General features: G+C 38.1%; 1 protein-coding gene across 1 annotated transcript; it reads left to right on the top strand.

Annotated features, from left to right (window-relative positions):
- Window positions 1-15,328: 15,328 nt before the first annotated feature.
- Window positions 15,329-23,380, top strand: LOC104166988 (nuclear receptor ROR-beta-like; the record flags this gene model as incomplete). The annotated part of the gene is made up of 3 exons (XM_009707104.1): window positions 15,329-15,414; window positions 19,794-19,935; window positions 22,979-23,380. Coding segments are annotated over 3 exons (630 nt in total), but the record flags the coding sequence as incomplete, so codon positions are not given.
- Window positions 23,381-24,441: the final 1,061 nt, after the last annotated feature.

The raw sequence follows: 24,441 nt of genomic DNA, 5'->3' as shown, positions 1-24,441 counted from the left end.
GATTTCAGCCATAACAGCTGAAGTGCTCCCTAAGCTATCAAAGTGCACAGGGTGGCTCCAACAGACCATGTCCTTGAGTATTTGTAGTTTCTACAAAAAACTGCAATATCCAATTGATTACCTTTTTGAATTTGAATACTTTTTTTTCAGGAGGGTGGTTTTGTGGGTTTTTTTTACTGTAGTACAGTAGTCAATTTCTGTGCAGCAACAGTTACAGTTTATTTTCTGAGCTAAATTGTTTACATTCCTCCTTTCCATAGTTAATCCTGTGACTGTGTGTGTTAGAAGATGCTATAAACTGCTGAGCAAATTAGACTGATGAGAGAATTAACTGTCAGGACCTTAAGGAATAAGGCTATATTCCATAGCATTCATTGGTGTCAAATTCCTCCCTTTCTTGATCTCAAAAATATTTATCATATTAAAAAAAATCTCTTTTCTGTTGAACATCATCAGGCAGAAATGAGCACAGGCAACACTTTTTCATGAAGGTGCAAATAGGACCTTTTCATGCTCATTGCAGGGGAGTTGGACTAGATGACCTTTAAAGGTCCTTTCCAACCCAAACTATTCTATGATTCTATGATCCCTTTTGGTTGAAACAGGTAAAAAGAAAGCTAAGTGCATGACGACCCCTTTTATTCAGATTGTCTGTTTGAACTATTAAGCCAGCTCATAAGACATCTTCCTGGTCAAAAGGCAGCTAGCAAAGCATGAATGTCAGAGCTTGCTTTACTTTATGCTACAGATGAGTGGAGTTTTCATCCTATATTTGTTCAGCTCTTGTAATTATTCCTCAATATAATTTTTTTTCAGCTGAGAGTCAGTGGTGTGCATTTCTAGAAATACGAACTTAGAATTGAAAACTATGTGATATCATCATATTTTTGTAAGACTTTAAATATTGCCATTTGCTTCTGGAACTAAGTTCTCATTACAAAATGCTAACATTGTCTAAGACTTCTGCATCCAAGTTCTGCCTGCCCTGATGCCTGTGGAGGCAGAATGCACCCAACAGGACATGCAGGGTGATTTATTAGGCTGCTAGTCAAGTGATAATTCTCAATTTGAAAGCCAGTGCATCTGGAATCATTGCGCAGTACCAGTTTGATACTAATTCCTGCATCAGAACGGTCTGTAATGTTTGGCAACAATCGATTGATTTCTTTCTGACTCATGCAGAACTTATTTTCAGTTACACAAATTAGAGAGGGAGAAAAGGGAAAAAGAACCCTTAAATGTTGTTCATTTCTTTTGGCCATTTCTTTGATCCATGTCTTTTATCTGAGAGGAAAGTGGTGTGTCTAATAGGGAAATGTAATATATTATGAAACAGTGAGACTTAAAAATCTTGTTAGGCAATCACTACTTCAGCAGAATGAAACGCCATTGCAACAGGAGGAAAATTATATACCAATTATTTATCCAGTCAAGAAAAATTATGCCCCATAACATCAAAGGCATCCATTTGTGAAATAATAAAGAGAGGGCAGTTCCTATTCTTTTAGCAATCCAGGGAATTTTTCTTCATCTGAAATGCAGCAGGCCAAGAGTTTGGGACCTTATTTAAGATTGTAATCCCATAGCATCACATGTAGCCTACGTGACTGCTTCTAGGAACAGTCATGAAAAAAATAGCTGTGTAATGTTTATGCAGAATTAAATGAGTTGTTATAAGTAATTACCTCATCCTCTTTCTTATTATCCTTCAAATAATGTTTTCCTCATTATTAGAAAAATATTTTTCAGGCTGCCTGTTCCCAGCTCATGTATTTGTTTGTTTTCTGTACTTTTTCTAATCTTCAATAATTCTCCTTATTTTCATAAACTTTGGAGCTCTCCCCTAATATTTCCCCTTGCATTAGTTTCGTTTTTTGAAAATTCCTCAACCATTGTATCTAACCAGAACAAGCATTCAAAGCAAACTGACTGAGACGGTGGCAATTTTGAACATCTTTTTTTTAGTAGTATGTAGGATCAGCAGTCTTCTGTATGTATCAGGCTTATTGAATCTTGAAAACGAAGTCCTCTCTGTTTTATCTTTGGCACAAATTCCAAGGGAATGAATATGCAGAGTTAGCAGGACAGAACTGTTAAAATCTGAATCACCTCTTATTCCAAAAAATACTTTATGCAAAAGGTTAGGACATGAGAAAATGGTTTAATAAGGAAAGGTTACCTGGAAATTAAGTAACCTTGCAGAGCTCTTCCAGCAAAAAAAGCCTGGGAATGTGTAGTGGGGAGGTGAGGGGAATTCTTTCCAAACACAGAAAACCCACAAAGACTCCCAAGGGAAAAGTGATTTAGTGAGAGGCACTGTATTTAATGTATTAGCTGTCTTGCAAATGTGCTCTCTTCTTATGTCTTGTTTTGCTTTATTTTGTCTTTGACAGAAATGCTGTGTAAAACTTGCAGTGCTTTGTGTTTGTCTATACTGTGTTTGGTGCATGACAGCTACTGCATGCCCTTGGAAGTATAACCTGTGAACCAAGATGCAATTGTAGCCACTGTGGGAGTCTAGGGAAAAAAAATGTAGTTCCAGGCTCTGAGCAACTCTGTTAGAGATTCATACTGGCAGTTTACCCCTAAGTTCCCTGAATTCCCTCTGGCCGTACAGACAAAGGACAACTGGGATTCAGTTGATATTCCTTTAATGTAATAGGTGTCCAACAGAGGCAGTTCAGTCAGGTCTGTCACATGGAGTCTAAAAACACTGCATGCAAATTAACTTTTTAGCTCTGAATGCAGGTAGGTAGGGTATAGGTGTTATTTCACGAGATTTTTATCTGTAATAATTTGGCATCTTACATCTGCCATTCTAATCCTCTATTTCTTACATATGTCTGAAACAACAACAAATGATAGTAAAGGAAAGCTGAGATTTATTTTCAGAATTTCCAGAAAATAAGTATTATTTTTAAATTATTGTCCTGGAAAAAGAAATGCATTCTACAGGAATCCAAACAAAATGTTTCATTACTTAGTTCCTCCAGCAGTCTTCCTCCCTTCCTTAATGAAATGGAACAGCCTATGCCTTTATCACTTCTTCCATTTAATCTTGTTAATGCAGTCTATTAAGACTCCACTTTTGCAACAGCACAGGTGTAACTGAACAAGTAGGGTAGTAGCAAGAATACTGTTCTTCTCCTAGGAGTCATTTATTTATGACAAAATGTGTGATATTCAACCCAGAATAAAAACTGATGCAACTGGTGAGTTAAAACATTTTTCTTCTTCACTTGCTTAACAATATGAGATACTGCAATGAAGAATAAATAGGGAAATATTAATCATGCTGTTCCAAATTTATTCTTGAGACAACTGCACTTGGAGTTTTACTAAAGATTAATTCTTCCTACTGTGTTAAAAGATGGCAGATTAAATTGGTAAGTAGACATTTGGGAAGTATAACATTTTTCAGACAGCAACAGATGCAAATCCAAGAATATCTCCAGCTGATTTGATTGCTTTTCAAAAGATGGGGCAAAGATTTTAAATAAAAATGTGCAAAGTGAAAATCCATAGATATGATCAAAAAATGAACAAATTTTAAAAGCTCTAAGAAAGGAGCATCAGAAGGATTTCAGAGTCATTTAAGACTGAAACCACTTCTATTATTTGTTCGTTGTTGCCTATGTCTCTTGTTATTTTGCTTTGTAGGAGTTATATTGTGCCTAATGTACGGGGGAAGGTATTGTAAGTAAAGTGACCCAGAAAAGTGAATGGGAAATTATTGCATTGACTGTGATGGCAGTTACATGAAGTCTCAGACAATGCAAGTTAGATCCTCTTTTTTACTGCACTGTTATAATTCTACTTGAGTGTGTTGGGTTGCTCCAAATTTACCTATTGCAACTCAGAAGCAAAATCTGTACCAGCAGGAACACATTTCCCCATCCCTTCTTTCTCTTCGGCAGCCAGCTTGATGACTTTCTGTCTCAAAAGGAAGACAGAAAAAAAGAAAAAAAAAAAAAAAGAAAAAAAAGCAACTCCCATTTTTAAGAACGCTTTTGCTACAGAATCATGCTCATTAACAAAAATAAAAACGTAAACTATGCTTACGTATTTCTTCCCTCTCAACCTTTCCTTAAGCATTATAGTTAACTGTTTTGGCAAGAAGCTTTAAACCATAAAACATTTAACATTAAAAGCTGCATTAATTAGTGGCTTATCAGGACTGCAAATATACATATATTTAGCTTACTAAAATGCTTTGGGTTTTTAAGTTACGTCATGCTCCATGGTTCACCAAAATATCGTTAATCAAAGTATATGATTATAATAGTCAAATCAGCTAAATTTTTCCTGAAGATATCTTGCATAAGGCAGCCAGAAAATGGTATAATTAAGCATTTTTAATTGTAATGGACAAATAGATTTACAGAGACTCCAGGAAAATGAAAAACGTTCCACAAAATAGGAGTGTTTAGGGTTGGGTGGGAAAAAAAGCAGAGATGTTGACAGGAATTTTACTTTTCAATGTGCAAAATAACCCTTTGTACTCCCCTGTTATGCCATTCCCACACCTTTGTTCATGGTCCACACTCTGTAGTGCTTGACATTCCGTGTGCAGGATTTCCTGAAAGTCCTTTGGCTTTTTTGTAATTAAAGGTACATGTTCAGATGACTCAGTGTATATATTTCTTCACTGGTTAGTGCTGGGCTACATTTTGTTCTTAAATTTCACTATTAGATAAAAGAAAACTTCCAGGATTAAAATTTCCAGAAATGTAACTATTCATGACATTTGCTTGCTACAGTAAGTGATACAACTATAATATAGAATTCATACTGGGGATGTAATATTTGAGGGAAATTGAGAGTATGATCAATTAATGTAATTAAATGTTTAAACAATCTTGCAGGCATGCGTATTCAAAGAAATATAAGGAGGGGTGTTTGCTAATAACAGTGATGTGGTATAGGCAATCAGTTACATTAGTCTGACAGGTGAGGTATTGAGCTAATAGACTAAACAAAAGAAACTTTGTTTTATTTTATATGTGATTTCCACAGCAGAATACTGGCCATATGAAACATATCGTTGTTACACATCATTGTTAGTTGTGAAAGCATTTTTCTGTGTCTTCTTTATAGCATAATATGTGTAGAAGAGAGAAAAGTTGGAAAATAAAGTTTTTTAAAGTTTGCAAAAGCCATTAGTAACCAAGTATGCTTTAATGTTGTCTTTAAGTCATTTTGAGTCACATTCTCATAACTTGTAAAGCAAAATGCCGTCTTTGCATACAGTATCCTAAGAGGTAATGTTTAAGGTAGCTGTAAAAATGATTAAAAAATAAAACCAAATTTGTTTTTTAAGGGTGCATAAAGGATACAAAATTATTAGACTTTTTATGTACGCTACCATACGTAGTGATTCCTGGACTTTGAAGTGCTTTTTTATTCCTACCAAGACTGACATTTTAAACAATTTTCCTATGAAATCCTAAAAATGGCACTAGCTATTCCTGTTGTGTGTGTATTAGTTTTGGACCTTTTCAAATCTCAACCTCCCTTCTTTCCTTTTCCAATATTTTGTTTATAAAAAGTAGAACATACTGAGACCTCAGTAAAAGTCAGTATGACTTTCCAGAGAAATGGAAGAATAAAAACTGTAAATATCCAGTTATTTGAATTGTGAGCTCACTTACTTCTATGAAGGTAAAGTACTTTTCCTTTCTAAGTATGACTTAGTGATTTTTCTGTCATATTTTAATTGTATTTGTTTCTAGCAGTATATAACTTACTAATTTTCAGAAGTAAAGATTTACATGGTTTGATTCTTCTCTATGTTTCCAGAAGAAGAAAGCATTTTAAACTCTCTAGGTATTTCATAATATACAGACAACTTTTGCATGAAGTATAAATACTAAAAAAATAAATATTTGAAAGATTGGACAATAGAAGAAGGTTCTGACCATGTTGTTACTTTCTCTGAGGCTGATTCTTTGTAGCTCCAGCAACTCTATTTTATGTGTATCCACAGATTTAAGAAACCTCTTAAATCCTTAGTTGTTCCCATTACACTGTAATACTGCATTGCTAACACACATCCAGTATGATGTTGCTGTTTCTTGTAGCTGTCCGTCCCAGGTGTTGGTGCAGCCTTTCTTCCCTTTATCAGAACAAGTGCTTGAGAAGCAGTTCAGAAAATAAACAGTCGTAGAAGAGAAGTTAAATAGGATTATACTTGAAACCTCCAGTTATACAGAGACTGGCTTCAGGCTCTATTTAGTGGCAACTGAGTCATGAATACTCAAACTGCCGAGTGTCAGCTGGTTCTGTGTGGAGATCTGAACTGTGCAACCATCCTCATTTCCCTTGATTTTGCATGGCATCAAATTTTGGGTTTGAGTGTTACTGGAATTACAGGAAACTGGGGACGTTCAAACAAAACAACACAGGTAGGGGGGGAGGAGAGGGGGGATGCAAGGATTGTGAGTGTGCTGCAGCTGCAGTCCGGTAGCAAAGAGCTGGAGAAGAGGGTGGTGCCACAGACAGAGCTGAGAATAAGCACTACCCCTTCCTTCCAATGCAAGTTGAAGTAAGTTTTAAGTTCATTTCCACCCAACTCCAGCAAGCAGTAACACTGGCTGGATGTGAGGAAAGATAAGGTCTTGTGTGATCACATAGCCTTGAAAAAAGAAGATCTTCAGAGCTGGTTCCTGCAAGACCTTTCTCTGTGCTAATAGGCTTTGTAACTGCACAACAGTGATCTATGCATATCTAACATACAGAATTCCTGCTAGGGTGCTGAGTACTATATGACAACTTCAGCCAGCTCTCAACAGGCAAAACGGACTGTAAGTGTTTATCATTCTGTCTGGGCTCTTCACTTGCAACGTTCCCTATTCCACTTATCCAGAAAAGAAAAAAACATAGCCATGGATTGTTGTCTATCAGGAAACAGTAATTCAGAAACACTCTGAGTAGCTTTCTGAGTAAAGACAAGTTAGGAGGGAAAAGAATTTGTCCTGCTAAATACCTGCTATATTGTAAGCCATTTAAGTGAAACATCCACAAATGATGACAAATAAGTTGGCAGAGTAAATACTAAGTGTAGTTCTTATAGGAAAGAACTTTGAGTGTGCAACATATTTACTGTACAGGCTGCTATTTTTTAAGTAAGTGCACATTTACTGTGTAGAGAATTGCATAGAAAACCTCGTCATCACTGCTCAAATAGCCACCCTGACCAGCTTATATAAACACTTGCTAAAGCTGCTAGAGATTATTTGCAGAACATTGGATCTGGTGAGCTCAAATATGAGATAGCTTGGGTAGTATAATATTTGGGATTACTGTAATAATCTCTTTAGGGAAAGTGTGCAGCATCAGCAGAACCATTGCTTGAGTCTTTGAAGGAAGTAGAAACTGTACAGTAATGATTCTACATTTATTATACACTTAAATCTTTCCCTGTGAATGAGGCAAGTTTCTGAGCTCTTCATGGGGCCCAGGATAAGGCTTTGAGAATTTAATTAAATATCTGTGATTTGAACTCACCTATAGAGCCCAAATCATCGGTTTAGCAACCTATTTTTGTTGTGTGGTAACTTGTTTTACCATCCTTTGAAGTTACACACATAATTTCCGTGCATATGAGTTACTGGGGAAAAGAATTCATAGATTTGTATAGAGAAGTCCATATTGAGAAACAGTGAAAATGACAGATTTACAGAGTGTGAGGGGAGTTGTCAAAGTTTGCTGATCCTTCGACCCTTTCTGACCTCTTTGAGCACAGCCTTTCAGGGGTCAAGTTTTGAGCCGTAACTTCTGACAAGGGAGCTGATTTTCTTCTTTTTGGATGTGGACACTGGGTTGTACTTTGCTGTGTTAGCTATCACTACCCTGCAGAGGATACAGGCAGTTCTGCTTCTCTTCTGCTACCTTCCCTGGCTGTGAACCATCCAACAAAAGTCTGGGACAGACTTAAACACTTGTGCTTCTTATGCACTTCAAAGTAAAGAAACAAACAAGATGCTAGGTAGCAATTTCTGTGCCTTTGGCATCTTCCCAACCTTTTGGTGTTTCATTGAGTGTTGGGATGCCATTCTTAGCAAAAATCTGCACAGCTTTTATTTGGAGTCCAGGAAACAGCATCACCACCACAGTCTTGAAATGATCCCATAGAAATACAAATTTTCTGTTAATTTAGAAATTTTTTTAATTCATTAAAATCATCACTTCTGCAGAAAAAAAAGACTAGTAATCAAAAATAATTATATATCAATTGTCTTACAACATCTTGTCACTGCTCTTAAGACTCTTATGGTTCTCTTGCTCACAGCTACCTTTGCTCCACAGAGAATCATCCACCCTTGCAGATCTTGCAGCTTTTCTAATTGATTAACATAATGAAATTCAGCTCTAAGCAATTATCCTTAACCTGTTTTAAGCTTGAAGCCCTTTGCCCCTATCTAAGGTGTGATAAAAAGCTAGAGGTCCAAAAGCATTTTTTAAAAAAGAATGTATCCCTTGGTCTAATAAAAGATACCACATCTAACAGAAAATCTCATCTTATCTATATCCTTGTACCATCACAAGCACAGCAACTTTTTACTATTCATAAATTGTTAAATGACACTGCTAGATCTATTGTAGTTACACTCAGGAAAGGAAAGAAAGGGCATCTGAACAAAAACATTTTTCCTTATTCCTGTTCTTATTGTGATGGGAAAAGGTTGTTCTACTGCACTCATTTTTTTTTTCCTTTCACCTTCTCTGCTGAATGTAAAGGAAAGTAATCTGTGCAGATCATTCTTTCCAGACTTGTTCCAAAATTAGTATGTAACTATAAGATACAAAAAGATCAGATAACTTGAGAAGTTTGGAGATTACCTTTAGCTCTGGAGTAGCTGTAATCATTTGAACTAGTATTACTTCATCTGCCTATTTCAAAGCATTTGACAATGGCCTGTAAACATCATTATGGCCATGAAACAGATAAAAACTCTTCTAAAGTATTTATCTGCAGTACAGGTACAAAAATATTTCCTTCATATGCAAAACCTGCAAGAGCATTAATATGTAGCATGCAATTTTGAAACTTTTCATCGGTCTACAGACATTGTCATGCATATTTCTTAAGATTTGATCTTACCTTTTCTTTTAAAAAATAGATTTTAAATGCACATAATGAGGATATACAGGGTAGCTACATAAAGACTTTTCTTTTCATTGAAAAAAACCTGAGGTTTAAAAGGTTCTTTTCCAATAGTCTTTAAAATAGCTGTGCAATAAAGGGCAGGGTTGATCTGTAACAAGAGTTGATGTACAATTCAATGCTTTTTCGCAGAATCACAGAATTGTCAGGGTTAGAAGGGACCTCTGGAGATCATCTAGTCCAACTCCCCTGCCAAAGCAGGGTCACCTACAGCAAGTTGCACAGGAACGCATCCAGGCGGTTTTTGAATATCCCCAGACAAGGAGACTCCACAACCTCTCTGGGCAGCCTGTTCCAGCGCTCTCCCACCCTCACAGAACAGAAGTCCTTACTCATATTAAAATGAAACTTCTTGAGTTTGAGTTTGTGCCCATTGCCTGTTAACCTGTCACTGGGCAACACTGAAAACAGTCTGGCCCTGTACTCTCGACATCCACCCTTAAGGTGTTTATAAGCATTGATGAGATCCCCTCTCAGTCTTCTCTTCTCCAGGCTGAACAGATCCAGTTCCGTGAGCCTTCCCTCAAAGGAGGGATGCTCCAGTCCCCTCATCATCTTCATTGCCCTCCACTGGAAAATCATAAAAGAGGAGGGCGCAAAGAAAATGAGTCATCAAAAAAAATTCCAAGTGGCATTGATTATAAGCTAAAAAACCTTTGGCTAAGAGTGTGAGACCATGAAAGAAATCAGACCTGACAATTGCATGGATTTATGGGAAAAGCAATCTTTTTAGCAGTAGTCTATCACTCTTCTATTTCAAGCAATGATCTATCAGATTTCTCAGTATCTAACTTCAGGACTACCATTTACCTTGAAATTCATGACTGATTTTTACAGATCATGTACAGATCAAATCTGCTGTATGAGCCCAACAAGACATAGAGATATACAAGAACTTCTGCTTCTGGGGAATTTGTATGTCTCTGCACATGAGCTGTAGGATGTTTGGGAATCATCAGCCTTGCTGCTCATGCAGAGAGGGCCCTGGGCAGAGAGGACCTGATAGCCTTCATAGCTCTAACAGATCTCAGGGTCCAGACTCACAGTCAGAGTTGTATGTATCACTGTGTGACAATGCTAAGATTTTGTGAAAACTTTATTTTCCTCTGTGAATTCCATCATATCTGCTTACTCTGATGGCTCATTTAGGGTATGGCTGACAGCAAATGCATCTATAGATATATTAATTAACATTAGCTGGCATTAATTAGCTTGCTGAGATACTGCTAGCTATGTAGCTCTCACTGCATAAGATACAACAGAGGCTGAAAACATAACTGGTATCCTCAGCTGTGTATTTTCAGATTATTAAATACAAACGCAAAGCACCTGAATTCTTGCTGTGAAGCCACAGAATATCTAAACCAGTGGCAAAGGGGATACCAAGATCTAGTTGGCAGCTTAACCTAAAGTGGAAACTTCTATTGATGGTAAAGTGCAAGAAGAAAAGCCTATCTTACTCACAGAGCTCAGGATAAAAAAAGCAGAGTTGGCAACTAGATAAAAATGCTGAATATTCTTAATTTGAAATCACTTAGGGATACAAACATGAAAGTGAACTGGTCTGATCTACTAGCATTTTTCAAAGGACTCCAGCTTAAGGATAATGGGAATTCTTGGAAGGTGAAGGAGCTGCTTTTTTTGCTATTCGTTCTCTGATTAGCCTTGATGTTTCCAAATGCAATCCCTCCTGGATCAACAAATTAGAGAGAGGACTTCCTCTTCAAAGTTCATGCCCAGCATGCTTTAGTATCCTTTTTTGATCAAGAACTAAATATTGAAAGCTCGAGTCTTTTTTTCCCTTGGAATCAAAGCTACAGGTCTGGGAGATTATAGTCCTGTCTCTCCTGAATGAAGTTCCTCAGATGTTAAACTGAGATTATATAAAATGTGAGCTTCACTTTTTTCTGATTAGATAACATATGCATGTGAGTGGCAGTCCTCACAAATACACAACAGACACATTGTCTGCCTTGTTGATTCTTATCTTTGTTTCAAGAGGAATTCAGCAAATTAACTGTGTATCTCCTTCCAGATTTACTCCTAATTTCACCAATATAACAATTCGTGAAACTTGATTATCGCCCTACTTTTAGGATAATGAATTTTGTGCCCATGAGTAAATTTTTTGCTAGTAAAAGAAAAAAATCAGCTCAGTGTACTACTTTATTTCTCTTGGGCAGCATTTGAGAAAATAGCTAATGCTTGTTTTGAATATGGTTTTAAGTATATATTTGTTTCTATCCCAGTGTTTATTTCAAATCATAGAATCACAGAATCAATGTGTGAGATGATTTTGTAGTTACTTCCTTAATAGAATTCCACCCTTCTTCCTGTTGTCCTGAGAGAATGAGTTAGGTTCCAGGTGGTAAAACTAACAGCTGTGGATTAGCATTACTAATCATGTAGAATGAATTAATTTCCATTGTGGCATTCTAATTGGTAGGGTGCCATATAAAACTAGAGGCAGTTCCCAGCCCCAAAGAACTTTAAATTTAGGTATAAAATAAGAGATGAATGCTACAGAAAGATGAGATGACACTGTGGTACTGATGTGAGAAGCTACAGTTGGTGATAAAGAGCAATGACAATGCAGCATGTATTGAAACATTGTAAATGTTTTGTTAGACATTAGGGTGATGATGGTTTGGCAGGCTTTTATTGAGTGATACATCTCAAGACAGGATGAAAACTGAATGTGCTTGTCAAAAAATTGGACAAATGGACAGTTAAGACCTGTGTTATTGCTTGAAAAGAGGCAGGAGCCATTATTCTTATTCACATTGTTAAAGTTGATGGGTAAGAAGGCAAATGGAAGGACTTTAAAAGTGGAAATAAGTAGTTTTGCTCTTATTCCTTCTTCATGTTTACTGCATTGGAAGAAAATAAGTTCTATCCCTGTGCTGCTGAAAGTTATCATTGTGGCAACTCCACTATTATTTGTTCATTCGATTTTTGCCTCAAGATTCAGGAAGCAGTACTGAATCAATGCATTTTATACTTGTAAGGAGTTCAGAAGCGAGCTGGTTATTTTATAATAGCTATAAAGAGACGTAGGATATACAGGTCCCTAAACTGTTTGTTGGTCTAAGGGAGAAGGGAAGAAGAAAAACAACATAAAATTATAGGCAGCTGAACAAAAATACAATGTGAAAAAGGTGTAGTAGCCAATGATAATCACTAAATCTGCAAAAGAAACCTAGTACACTGGGTGTTAACGACAGTAATTCAAGAGGTTTCTGGGAACACAGTGGCTTCTTTTTCATCTGGCCTGTACAATTAATGACTCAAGTTTTCTGTTATGAATCCTTAAATTGTTCTGCTGTCTTATGAACAAAGAGAAATGCCTCGGAGACAATAGCAGAGTCTACCTTTCCAAACTTCTTCAAATGCCTTCTCTGTCCTAAACATGCTGCGTTTTCTGTGAGCTCTCTAAGCAGCCATGGTAGCAATTTCCTAGACATACCAATGTATAGAATAGTTAGATTTGAATAAGGATTTGAATTAACTGATGAGTTGCAAGCCTAAAATATTTATTTCATATTAATTTAAACCCAGAGCCTTAGCATTTAGTGAGCTAGTCCACAAATATTCACCATGAACATAGTGCTTATAATTGCAAGTCATGCATGGAATTATTGATTGCTCACAGTGACTAGTACTGTGCTAAATGCAAGTAGTGTCACAGGATCAATTTTTCTGCCTCTCTTCCTGTCACAGTTACAAACTGTATACGCAAGTCACATTAAAAGGTACCTTCATATTGTTTTGGGATTTCTTTCTTCCTTTGTCTTGTCTTTTCCTGAAGATCTTCTCACATTCCCACTGTAGTTCCTGCCTCTGACATTGACATATGTCTTTGAGGCTTATCAACATAAAGCAGCATGTGGTCCCAGAGCTGAGCCTTGCTCCCTCCACATGACTCTCAAGCAGAGATCTGTGAGCAATTACTCAAATTTACCTCTCAAACAGCAGTACCTGGAGGTGCATGTTTAAATGTTTTAATTATCTCAATGGAGATAAGGCATAGGAATTTTTGGGCAGGATCAACCTGGCAAAATTGCCAAGGAGCTGCAGATGCTTTTCTGTAAGGAGTTGCCTTATTTTTTATGCATCTATCATGGCAGGATGGCTAGTGCGTATTAGTTTCTTAAGAAGGGAAAGAAACTAGCACCATCTAGTTCATGAAAACAAAATGGGATACAGAAGCTAACCCAAAAATTGTGGATGACATAGGAGATTTTATTTCTATATATGAACTTTCTTCAGTAGAAAGATAGGCAAGATTCTCCTTCTGGGTTGTCCCCATCCAGAATATATTAAAAACAAATTGCTATTTCCTACAATAAAATTAATTCTATCCATCCTGGGTTAGGAGCAGTTTAAAAATTGGTTTGCTTGCCTAAGCCTTGCCTAAAAATGTGCTTAATCAGAGACAACATCTCAGGAAACTGTGAGGAACTAAAGTCTCTTTAGCCATTCGTGAATGTCTTCCCTGGTTCCTTTGGGATATGGCATCCCAAGGGAATAGTTACTTGACTTTCCAGAGAAGAGGGCCTGCTATCTTTCACCTTGTGGACTTTACCTTGGTAAGGCTCTATGTTAAGTAGGGGCCTAGGGAACTAGGGGATGCAATGCACGTTTCAACGGGAAATGTGACGGCTCTGCAGGACTTGGTTGTGAGTCTTGGTTGTTTAATCCCATGGTAGTAGGAAGGTAACTCTTAGGAAACTCTTGGCTTCTACTAAGAGTGATAAATGATAACCATAGGTAGAAATGGGGCAAAATCCAGACTACATCATTACATTGTCACAGCATCCACTGTACAAGCATGCTTAGTGCTTAGCTTACAATGTGCAGTCATTTTTAAGTATGTCTTTTTCCAGCATTTATAACATTTTTGGCTGCCCACAGGTTTGAAATGGGATGCTTTTCTTAGCATGAGCATCTGGACAATAATCTTGTTTACCTGTCTCCCAAGCCGTTTTGGAGTTGAATGTGTCCAGTTAAAGTACTAATGGCTAGCAATCCTTGTGCTCAGAGTAGCCCTACTACACGAGCTGTAAATTTTGCTACCCAAGGATTTGATGAGTGACTTGTGTTGCAGAGAACTGCTGCTATTGTTGCCCTGGGCATTGAGGAAAGACATCTATCGATCGGGAGTACTGATACTTACCAAGTATGATGCTACTGCCGTACTGCCAAGTGGCAGGAGGATTGCAGGGTGGCATGCATCCCACATAGGAAAACAAATGAAAGCAAAAGAAAATAGGTTTCCATTTCTTCTTAACTCATCTGACTAGAATAAAGGCACAATCCTTCCCTACATTTCAGAGTATGCAGTCTTACAATGTCATCAAAGGAAACACACACAGGATTCAAAGTACTTGAGGGAAGAAAACAGCTATGTTAGCAAAAAAAATATATGGAAAATAGTGAAATATGTTTTTCTTCTCTGAATTAAATGACCATTATGTTTATAAAAGGATCTGAAGCATATCCATACTCAGACATTTTCAGATAGTACCTGCCTCTCCCAGCACACAGCCACTGGCTACTTAAACTCAGTCTGTGGGCCTTTCCTGCCTGTAACCTTGTGCTGCAACAAATAGTTTGAAGAGATGGAGAGGTTAAACGATAATTTGCAAGCCCATGTCTGCCAATGGGATTGACACCTTTGTGTGTCATGAAGCCATAATCTGAACAACACAAAAACTTCATCACCTCTACTGCTTTGAAAAATGCATCAAAATATACCATGTAATTCTAGCTCAGCAAAATGAAAAGTCGTGTAAGCAAGAAAAATCTAGGCAATTATTTAGGACCCCTAATGACTGTCATTAGCAATAATGATGAGGAAATTAGCAAATGAAAACAAAAAAGGAGAATCTGAGGAAAGACTTGCTAATCATGAAGTATCTTAAATTGTTGAAGAGTTTTGTGGGGTGTGGTAGAAACTACATAATGTGAAGCAATTCAAATTTGCCAGATCAAAGCATTCAGAAACACACAGTACAATACAAAGCAGTTTTATATTGTCATGGGGGTGAACATGTTATCTGCTGTCTAGCTCTCATTTTTAAGATCTTCATTTGAGAAAGAAAGAAATGAAATAGAATTATATACTCAAAATATTTGTCTTGGGTTATGTTTTTTTTTCAGCACAAATTGAAGTGATACCATGCAAAATTTGTGGTGATAAGTCCTCTGGAATACACTATGGAGTCATCACATGCGAAGGCTGCAAGGTATGAGATTTTAATACCGCATAGTCATCAGCATCTGAATTAGCCTCAGGCATCTGTGTACAATAATACACTCTTACACACTTTCAAGCAAGTGGTGCCAAAGGCTGTAAAGCCTGCTGCTGATATAGATGTGTTTCATGCCTAGCTTTACTAGTTGCTTTCCTTTTCTTCAAATAGTATTTAGAGTTACCTCCTCATTTGGAACATGACTTAATCACATCTGATGCAGTATAAGTGCTGATACAGAGGCTGGCAACTGTAAGTCACACCTGTTCTACCTTAAATCAGCTTGAGAGATGGATTTTTTTATCTTGTTTCCTATACAACCTATGTAGCATTAAAAGTTGGTGCAGTATCTCGGTTCAATATCTTAAAAGCTTACAGGTGTCAGTTTGGTCCTATTTATCCCCTTTGTATTCTCTGCAAGCCAAATTGTAATCTTCAAAACAAAAAATGCCTTCCATTATAAGTAGTGTAAAAGGATCCTTTGTCTTCTTCCTTATAGGGTCCAGCACAGGGTAATTGCTGGAAATTGAAGGTTAAGGAAAAAAAATAAAATGGCAAAAAACCCTTCCATGCTACTTAGTCATATTAACATATTATCCCAGGCATTAGTTCAAATAACACAAATCAGACTTCAAGCCAAGAGAAGAAAGGCTTCAGTTTTCAGCTTTAAAAATACTCTGTGATTTTATTATCTAAGAAATTACATCATTATTCATGGAAAACCAGAATTTCGTACTACATGTTGGTATTCCAACTTTGACTGTAAATGTGAAATTGCAAAGACAGAGAGGCAGCTTCTCTGATTTCTTCTATGTGGCAACACACAAAATGGTACATTTGAAAGTGGGTGCGTATTTGTAGAGTGAAATGGCAAGTCAGTATTTACTTAATGCTTTACAAAATTTTTTGAACATCTGAAAAATCTGAAAATTTGTGTACACTCATTCCCAAAAGAAAGATTTTAATGCCAACACATGGAGAAGCAATACATTGTCAATGAGCAGATTTCTTTCAGAAACGTTAACAATTGTAAATGGAACCACCTGCAGTGTGTCACTGTCTTATTGTGACACTGGACTAGAAGTAAGCATCTTCTTATGATGATCACATGAAACAGGATTAGGCTAATTGATCTGATACTTCAAAATTGGCACAAAAGCTACAGCAGAAAAATGCTTTAAGCATTAAGTGTCTTGTCTCAGTACTGAGTGCCCACAGAGCAGTTAGGGGTAGAGTCTGCTGTAGATGTGATTAGGGTTAATGCTGGCCCTTGTGTGTGCCTCAAGAGGAGATTATACCCCTCAGCTCTGTGTGTAGACCGCTTATTGAGATAAAGAGCTTCTCTTCCACTTACGACAGTTTTAACCCTATTGTTTTTGTGCCAGTTTTGCAGTATCAGATCAATTAGTCTAATCTTGCTTTGTGAGCCTGTTGTGAAAAAAGATGTCAGTTTTCACAGCAGGTCTTATGGGAGGCATCTCAGTCTGTCAGAGCTCACTTTTAAGGTAAGCACTGTCATTGCCTAGCAATTAAATAATTATTTGCTCGGCCTGCATACTAATAACTGGTCATTTCTGGCTCCTTTTGTCTGAATGCGTTAGAAATCTGAATGAATTAAGAGGGAGACCATGCGTGGAAGAAAGAGGTGAGAAGCGCTCCACAAGCACGCACGCATGTTTAGCCAGGCACCAGACAGCCACAGCATTTCAGGACGGAGCATCCGAGGATTGTACTGCCGGTGGCGGTGCTACAGACTTCAAGGGACAGGAAATCCTTTAGCTCCATGACCCTGTATTAGCTATGCTGTTGCAAATGCATATTATACGTGCTTAAAAGGGGCATCATAGATATTCCTGCCGTTTTGTGTGTATGCCTGCATACATTGAATAACCTGCTGGACCCTTTGAAGAAAATGGTGGCTCTGCCACTGTTGTCACTGAAAGGGTGAAACCTGAAGACAGGTTTCCATCCCGTCTGTCTCTGTGGCTCCTTATTCTGCTGAGATGCCTTTTATCATCTCTCCTGCCTACCCCTGGAGCAAAGTATTTGCTACCACTCTTCTGTCATGATTTAGATGGCAGTTTGTGTGACCATTTCACTTCTCAGACTGACAGTCGGTGACGATAAAGTCACTTGTTCAAGATGCAGAAAGACTTCTTGTCAGTGTTGGGAATATTGGGAAACCTGTCTTTAAGTCTGTAGCTCTTCAGTAATGAACTGCATCCTCCTTCCCCCAAATGGAATTATTCTCAGTAAATATAGCCAATATTATATAAAGATCCCCTAAAAATGAAATGAAAGGATTGTCTGTACTTTGTAAGACAACATTTAGATTTTATTCAGGAGAAAGGGAGTATAAAAGTCTCCTTGGAAAAATAAATTACCTGCTGTAGATTAATTTTATTATGTAACCTTTGATTTTTTCCTAAGAGGGGCAAAGAATGAACAAACAAATTCTTCTGAGATGAGATCAGCCTTAATGGGACAAAACAGCACTACAGGATAAGGCACAGTCAATGCTAGATGGTTGTATGGGGTTTTTTTAACGTTAATTCATTTGTTCTCTCAAACCCATATCCATATAGAGGCTGCTGAAATCTAAATGTTTAAACCAGAAAACCCTTCGCATGTCAAAAACAAAATTAGCTGTAAAGTTCAGCAAATAGAGTGGAAATATCTGCAATTAGCATCCATTTAGCCTTAAATTAAACTCATTTCCACAGTTTCAGGAAAGTTTTGGTCAACCAGGATCAAATAAGTACTCACCAGATTTTTTCTAAGAGTTTGCCTAAGAACATCCGTGTTCTCAAAAGTGTGGATCATAAAAATTAATTTAGTTTTTAGATATACTATAATCACTGATAAAACCAGCACAGGCCAGATAAAGTGAGTGTCTTTACGCTCAACCTCAGGAACTAGCACTGCCAGCGTCCTTGGTGGGACGCCATGCCTGTCGCCTATTGTTACTGACACCCCACACCTGGGTTCACCAGGACTTGAGAGAAAATTCAGACACTACCTGTAGCAATCAAATTGAGCCCTGTGACACTGTAACCTTGCTGCATCCCCACTCTTGTTCCCCCAAAATGCACGGCTGATGCAATTTCCATTGCTTGGTATTATCATCCATCAGCCTGTGCGGAGATAACACTGATTTTGCCTGATAAATGAAGTCAGCTCTTGCTTTCTGGCTCCATTTAGAGCTGTTTGCAAACCAGCCCAGAAAGGCACAACTACTTTGGCATCACTTCTGGTGACTAGTGTAACTGCAGTAGTGATGCTTTCTGCCTTTTTTCTCCTCATGGTTTCCTGCACTGTTTAGGCTATCCTTCAGCTTTCCCACCACACCACCCTGCAGACACCTGCAGCTAAAGGTGCCAAAGTGGTCAAGGAACTTCTCTTCTTTGTTTCTCTCTCTCTGGACTTGCTGTTCCTCCTGTCCTTAATTTTACAGGAAAGAAAAGAATATCATAAAATGCCTTCTCCCTCTCTTTCTGTCTCTAATTCTCAGCCCTGGTTTCATTGCACTTGTCACATCTGCCATTTCATGTCACTTCTACCATAACCCCTCAGTGTCGTTCGTAGCGACTGGGAGCTTGTAAGGCCTTATGTATAGGTTAATAGTCTCCTTCTAGGCCTCTGATCTTTGGTCAAATATCCCACAACTGCCCAGAAAAAACCTTCTAGGACATAGAATAACCACAAACTTTTACATAGATAAAATGGATAATGTTATATTTCATTGAAATGGAAAATGTCATTGCTTTCTCATGGTAGTGTCTAAAGGTGTTGTTTTCTCCTTTATGTGTTGGTTTTACTTGATACAGTCATTAAATCCTAGTGCTTTTGTGATGCCTGAATTTGAATTACTTTTCACTCCTGAAGTGTATGGTCCCTCCAGATCAGATCAACGTTTGCTGGGTTAAACTGAACAGCAGACTTCAGCTTCTAATGCTATGTGTAGTCAGTGCTGGTTATTACCAGTTTCTTTCATTAAAGGAAGAAATAGTCAGAACGAGTACTTTTAAGTCATCTATTTACAAATGCTGACAAGCGTCTCCTCTGTTAGGGGCAAGCATTAGATGATACACAGTTGTTATTGCACAATAAGAATGCATTCTGTAACATTACCGTTTGTGTTTTAACAAGGTAGAATTACATTCTTTACACAATAAAGCACAATTCTCCTTATTATAAGTAAATATTCTTTAATTTCACTATACAAGGCCAGCACATCTGTAAAGCCATAGCATAAGTAGCATTGCACTAAATAAGAGTTTATTGTAGTCATTTACATCATTCTCTGTGTGTGTGTGTGCACGCACATATGTGCACATGGTAATACTCTCTCTGCCTTGCTCTCTTGCCCCTAGGGATTCTTTCGGAGGAGTCAGCAGAACAACGCCTCCTACTCCTGCCCAAGGCAGAGAAACTGTTTAATTGACAGAACCAACAGAAATCGTTGCCAACACTGCCGACTGCAGAAATGTCTTGCCCTGGGAATGTCTCGAGATGGTAAGGAGTCAGATTCCTGCTTCATGCCTAAACCCTTTGAAACTGTTCTTCACTGCTGACTTGTTTAAACTCCCTGTAGATTTCCGGGAAAAGAGAGAGGAGAAGTTCCTTGCTTTGTAATGCACGCACTGTGAGACACAGATCTTTGCCATTCAGTTAACAAAGGAGGCTATTTTCATGGGGAGGGTGGGGAAATCACAAAACGAAGAGCAGTATTAGTTTGGAACAGAAAGAACCAGAAGTGAAATGTGTTGTTCTGATCAAAAGCACAAAAAGGTCACCTCTGGAGAGGTGGATTTATATTCCAGTTTAGATAACTGCTTATATTAAACATTAACTTTTATCTTTATATTAAATATTGATGTGTGAAAGCATCTTTTTCCTTGAGATCTCTAAAGGTCTGTGACAGTAAATAGGCAGTTAAGAAGAAATTTACACCTTGATAGCATTAGAGGTTTCTGTTTGTTGTATTCAGAGCAATTGACCAAATATTTTGCCTTGCTAAAAAAACATTTATCTGTACCTTGCCCCCTCTCTCTGTCTGGGTCTGTAGAAGAAATGTTTCATAGTTTAGCACTGAAAATGGACACTATGCCAGAGGAAAGCTCCACCGTGTATCCGATAGCAGGATCCTTTGGTCCTTGAAGAACTCTGGTCCACCTTCCAAGCTGTGACGTGGTGAGCCATGATCGGCAGGCTGAGAACATGCACCACACCAGAGCTGCGGGCAGAGGGAGGCTTGGGCAAGGCTGCCCACAGCCACTCTGCCCCAGCTGCCACGGCTTGTGCAAGGAGTTTCCAGCTCACAGACACATTTTAAATGGTCAAGAAGTATGAGAAGAAACTGTTCTTGAAGTTTTGAAGCCAGGTTATGTTAATTTCCATTGCCTGGCAACAGTCTTCTGTCTTAGAAAGTTTACAGAAAATTTGTCATTTGAAATTAACAGTCATTGATGGAGAAGTTACTTAAAGAGGTATTTCTTTAGATGGTCCACAGATTATAAACTTGTTTTAAATTTGGACTGTAATAGGACTTTTACTGCCTTGGCGTGTCTCATATCTCACTGAAACAACTTGCTTGCCAGTCTCACCAGTGTGGGAAGGGCCTTGCAGTCTAGTCTTTAATCCGGGAACTCTTCCCAGTCCTAGCATGCAGCTTACTTGGTGCTCTGGCTCTCGGTTCTTCCCAGAGGAGATTAATGTAGTAACATTTCAGTAATTTAACAACACGTGCTTTCTTCCTAAAAGTAATATCTTCTAACAATTCGAGGTATCACAGGGGCATTTTAATGTGACTGACAGCACTGTCTTCCCAACTTATAATTCAAGGACGACTGCATACAGACAAAGGGAGTGATTCTTCTGACAGCATCACTTTCTTCTCTCATTGTTTATGTAAGGGTGTTTATTTTTAATGATATTAAAATCTCTTGCAAGTTTAAAATAGCCTGTATAGATTTTTTTAACAGAGAAATTGAATGTGATTTTTACCTCTCAGCCATGTAACAGATTCATTTTTATCACGGAGAGGCAGGATGCTAATTGACAGCAGCTGGAGAATCCAATTAATGAATATATAATGAGAATAAACAGTGGGTGATTGTTTTTATTACTGAGGCCCTAAATTTGAAGAAAATACACAGTTGCATTTTTCAAAATACAGTCATCATATATTGTCCGTAAGGGTATGCAGTGCACTGTGAACAGATTCTAGGGGCAGACTGTGTTCATGTGAGGTAGCTTGCAGCCTGTGTGAAGGGCTGCAAGTAAGCTGAGGTTGGCAACAAGAAAAAAATCTTAGTGTAAAAAAATGCAAATAGATCAAAGAGGTTGCCATCTCCTTGGTGTTCCGGCACTGCCTTTTTATATTACACACTTCCTTTTCTGTTGTTTTTCCTGACCGAATATTTCATTCATACTCATGTGTAGTCTCAGACTTTTCTCAAGAGCTATAGCTGAATTATGTGGTAGAAGATATGAGAGCCAAGCCCATTCCAGGCTAATAAATGTGATGATTCTGAATTGATCCCAATCGCAGATGGACTGGAAATACTCAGCATTGGAAAATACACCTTACAATACGTAGAAATCAGTATTTCCAGAGTAATGCCCTCTTATTTGTGCTTTGATAAATTCTGCTGAATGTATCCCTCTTTTGTTTTAGAGCACAATTAACAACTAGCTCTGTTCTGAGATCCCAAGATCTAGCCAGAACTTATAGAGAGATGGAGGGGTGGGGGCAGATAATCAGCTATGACCCACTGTATATGCAGGCTGTGGATTTACTCCTAGTTACACAGCAATCAGCCTGTCATTTTTGAAAATTTAAATCTCAGTGTAATGAACCCTGTTCCTGGGGAGAGTGGTTTGCACTCTGATGTTTTCCTCCTTTTCTCATCAGAAGGAATGCATGGATTTGTGCATGGAGATTATGTAAATTGATTGTGTAAATCCCTGAGACTTTCCTCTGTGGAAAAGATGACATTCATTTGTGCTGTTTAGCTTCAAATCTGTTATTTTCCTCTAGGTTCTAACTTTAACCTGTAAGATTTTTTTTAAAAGTGTGAAGATAACACTCAATTTAAAGGATGCAATAATAAGGCTTTAGGGGTTGTTTTCATCCAGAGTGCTAATCCTGTTAGTGCACTGTTTAAAGGTTTGCAGAAATTTGGTAAATCACAAGGGATATGAATCTACAGACTGTACATTTCACATAGCTCTGGGTTGTTGTTTAGTGAACACAGAGATATAAAAGCATATATGGTCTTTTTAACATTCACAGTGAGAAGTAAGTTGCTTGACTGAGGCCCTTCTGTCAAATAGGAGTCATTGTCATCACCTTGTAAATCCAAGCACACAATACTTTTTCCTTTGTGAGATGCATATAGTGTAAATCTTTGCATCCTCTCTCATTTCCACAGAAAAAGACAAGTTTCCACAGCAAAAATAATGCCAAAAAAAAATATCAAAAGAGTGGTGAGGTTGAGGGGAATCAAGAAGAGATGAAAGACAACAATGGTTCACATTGTGCTTTGCTTTTCAGCTGTGAAGTTTGGAAGAATGTCCAAAAAGCAGAGGGATAGCTTGTATGCTGAAGTGCAGAAGCACCAGCAGCGACTGCAGGAACAACGGCAGCAGCAGAGCGGTGAGGCAGAAGCCCTCGCCAGGGTTTACAGCAACAGCATCAGCAATGGCTTGAGCAACCTGAATAACGAAACTGGCAGCACCTACTCAAACGGGCATGTCATCGACCTGCCGAAGTCTGAGGGTTATTATAACGTGGATTCTGCTCAGCCTTCCCCAGACCAGTCTGGGTTAGACATGACTGGAATCAAACAGATAAAGCAGGAACCTATCTATGACCTCACCTCTGTACCAAACTTGTTTACCTATAGCTCTTTCAACAATGGGCAACTAGCTCCGGGGATATCCATGAGTGAAATAGGTAAGGAAAATTCTTATTCCTTTAGTGTAATGTGTGTATATATAAGCTAGATTGCATTGCAGTACTGTCCTTATTAAAATATTATATAGGCATTCCATACACAGGCACACAATAATTACACGTTCACACATATGTGTGTGTGCACACAAATACAGGGAGTAAAGGAAAGAAAATCAGTCTGGTGGTAATTGACATAATATCGAGGCAATTCTGTTTTTACTGAAATCTGCAAATTATGCAGTTTCTTAAACTCAGCCGTTCATGTTCTGTTTATGAAATAGCAGCATCAAAGCTGGTGATGAATCAGTCAGAACTAATCGATAATTAGTAGCAGGGAGCTTGCTTCAAATGAGCTCATTACTAGCAGGGTTAAATGATCTCTTCAGCCAGCCATCCGTATTCTTGTCAACACCCAGAATCCCCATGGCAGCTAACTCTAGTGTGTTTATTGTCAAAAAGCACCAGCTCGCTACTTCTGGTGCGTGGATGTACATGCAGAGGAAGTTCACTGAATTTGTGAGGTGCACAAACTCTGAATGTGGTTGCACGGATACTCCTGCTCCTCTGCTTGAATGCCTTGGAGAACCTGTCCCTTGATTTCTTCTTTGAAAAGTAGCAAAGAGAGCTTTCTGTGAGATGAGATGGTTTGAAAGGCAACAGCTAACAATGATTCTTCTCTAAGGAGGATTTCTGTTCATCTAATGCCTCTAGTTGTACCTCTCTGATGGAACTGCAAGTACTATTTCTGTTTTAAAGAAATAACATGAAAGAAGATTGGCATCCTGATTGGGTACTTCACACATCAACAAGTGAAGTATACTGAGTCAGTTGTGACTGAGAATGTAATCAAAGGGTAACACTTCATTAATGGAATTTATTTTAAAAGAAAGAAGAAGAAGAAGAAGAAAAAAAGATTGTATTCAAGAGCACCCATAACAAATTAATGTCACATCATAAAAACCCTCTATAGTTCTGGCATGGCCTTGCTGCCTCATGGATGTGCACTGAGATGCATAAATTTATGTGTGTACTCAGATCTACTGAGGGCCCTGGAGATGTGG

The sequence above is a fragment of the Cariama cristata genome, unplaced genomic scaffold, assembly GCF_000690535.1.
Source record: "Cariama cristata isolate BGI_N322 unplaced genomic scaffold, ASM69053v1 scaffold17859, whole genome shotgun sequence".
In the NCBI taxonomy this organism is placed as follows: Eukaryota; Metazoa; Chordata; class Aves; order Cariamiformes; family Cariamidae; genus Cariama; species Cariama cristata.
The sequence above is the reverse complement of the archived record's forward strand: the minus strand, read 5'-3'. Positions and strand labels throughout refer to the sequence as shown.